The sequence below is a fragment of the Solanum dulcamara genome, chromosome 8 (assembly GCF_947179165.1).
Source record: "Solanum dulcamara chromosome 8, daSolDulc1.2, whole genome shotgun sequence".
Lineage (NCBI taxonomy): Eukaryota > Viridiplantae > Streptophyta > Magnoliopsida > Solanales > Solanaceae > Solanum > Solanum dulcamara.
In genome coordinates, this window is record NC_077244.1 from 1,078,396 (window position 1) to 1,080,760 (window position 2,365).

The 2,365-nt window shown below is 36.6% G+C and overlaps 1 protein-coding gene across 1 annotated transcript; it reads right to left on the bottom strand.

The window, feature by feature from the left end:
• Positions 1-421: 421 nt before the first annotated feature.
• Positions 422-1,760, bottom strand: LOC129898812 (putative late blight resistance protein homolog R1B-14). Its single transcript, XM_055973500.1, has one exon. It carries the CDS (start codon positions 1,758-1,760, stop codon positions 423-425), a length of 1,338 nt encoding a protein of 445 aa, XP_055829475.1. The 3' UTR covers position 422.
• Positions 1,761-2,365: the final 605 nt, after the last annotated feature.

Below are 2,365 nucleotides of genomic sequence, written 5' to 3' on the forward strand. Positions count from 1 at the left end.
TGTCAAATAACCGTATCCTTCAAAAACTAGACAAAAAGAAATCTCCAATTTTTTTTTAAAAAAATTATAGTCAATTTTTATACAAGTAAAATGTTGCTCCAATTCTACATAATATTCACAAAAAGAAATCTCCAACATTTTAAAAAAATTATAGTTCAATTTTTATACATAATATTCACAAATAGTTCAATTGAGACTTTCTTCAAACACACTTATAGACATTCCTCATTATTTCCTTGGTCAGGCAGCATTGTTCTGACTTTCTTCCAGAAAGAGCCACATCAGAGAGGATGTCTACTGAAAGCAAAATTTATAAGTACAAATGTTGTATAGCAGCCTTCAACTACAAATGTATATCTTTACGGATTTACAAAAACTTGAAAACTGAGATATAGAATAAATTCATTTGTACTCACATATTTTCACAAGACCTGAAGCTTGTCTTCTCCCCTAGTATCTTCAACATATTGCTTAATCATCATAGCGGAATCTTTAAGTTGATGGTTATTTACAACTTTGATAATTTTTAATGAATAAATATCACCAAAACAAGGTGGAATCTCCTCAAGCTCAGAACAGCCCCACAGTACTAATTTCTCAAGAACGGGAAAGGATTCCTCTCCAACCTCCCCCTTGGCAAGAGTCACTCCAAACAACTTCAAAAATTTGAGATTCTCAAAGGTGTCTTCCTCACCCATGTTCCATTCTACCCCCTGAATGATTGTATCATAAAGGGACAACTCTTCAAGGTTAGGGAGTCTCACTATTGTTGATAGAGCATCGGATGTTAGAGGAAAGTCAAACAACCGCAATTGTTTCAAACTCGAAGGGAAGTGAAAATCCCATGGTTGGTTTGTCCCTACAGAGGGCGACCTGTCATTTGTATTTGAACTTTCAAAAACTACATTGAGGGATTCTAGTTCAGTTAGGAAATCCAATTTCGGGAGCCAATATTGCTCTGTTGAATAATCCCATGATTCCTTGAGATCAAATCTAAGATCTTGAAGATTGGGAAACCTTTCAAAAATATCCTCTCTGTCTTTTGAATAGGAAAGCTTGCAATTCCCTAACTTTCTCAAGCTCTCTAACTTTGTGTCCTCTGCTATCAGTATTGGTTCATCTGCATCCAAATCAAAGAAAGAACAAGGACTCATGGCCAGCACTCGCAACTTTATAAGATCCCAAATTCTCGGTAATAGTACCAAGGTTGATCCTTCATTAGACACCCCCAGGATTTCCAGATTCCAGAGGTTTGAGAACGACAAAGGCAGAGATTTAACTTCTGTCCCAATGCATAAGCACCTCAAATGATTCAACATGCATATTTCATTCAGCAAAAAATTATTCCCAATGATAGAAGGATCCAGGTTCAACACTCTGAGAAGCCTCAAGTGTCTTAAGTGACATATATCAGAGAGACGATCGTCCAGCTCATCTCCAGTTATATACAAGGAATAGAGGTGTTTACAAGAATGCCTTTTCTTATTTGAACCGAACAAGAAAAAATCGTTGAACTCCAATAACTCAATGTTATAATCAATGGTCACTATACGTGGCATCAAATCTGAAGAAGAAGATGGAGCACTTGAACTTAGCTGTTCAAAAAACTTTTCCTTTGTTGCTTTTATCAAACAAAAGTCATGCACAAGATCATGAAGTTGGAGAGTCGGGTCATCACCTATCTCATTGAAAGGAATTACCAAGCTACTGGAAATTAAGTTATCCAAATAAACATCCATCACTTTTTCCACACTCTTCATCCCTGTCTGTTCCACAGGTCCTTCAGTACGCCATAAATCTTTCACACATATTGCCAACTCTGCAAGATAGTCAAAACACGTTTTTAACGCGTAGTCAACAAAACGCGTTTTGAACGCGTAGACAAAAAAGGAACAAAACACGTTTTGAACGCGTAGTCAAAAAAGGAACAAAACGCGTTTTGAACGCGTAGTCAAAAAGGGAGGTTCAATACGCGAATTTTACACGTTTTTAGTTTCCTATAAATAGAAGACCTCTTGTCCTATCCCATCCTAGAAAGAGAGTAAGAATACAAAGAGAGTTATACACCAAGATAAATATTGTAGTTTTGAGTGTCCTCTTTAGTAGTTGTTCCTTTTACAAGAGAGAAGTGTTAATTGTTGTTTTCTCCTTGTATTTGAGAGCTGTGTACTCCATATTTAAATAGTGAGATCCTTCTACCCCGTGGTTTTTCCCTTCTATCATTTAGAGGGGTTTCCACGTAAAATTCTCGTATCCAATTTATTTTCATCATATCAAACTTTAGTTGTGGTGCTTCCTCCCCCCAACAGTGCTTTCAGAGCCCTCGGTTATTCTGTCTGTTTTATGCGAAGATACTATTCGTGAA

What these genes read in the sequence shown, in the direction of transcription:
- LOC129898812 (XM_055973500.1), bottom strand. Translation starts at nt 1,760, where the DNA reads ATGAAGAGTGTGGAAAAAGTGATGGATGTTTATTTGGATAACTTAATT.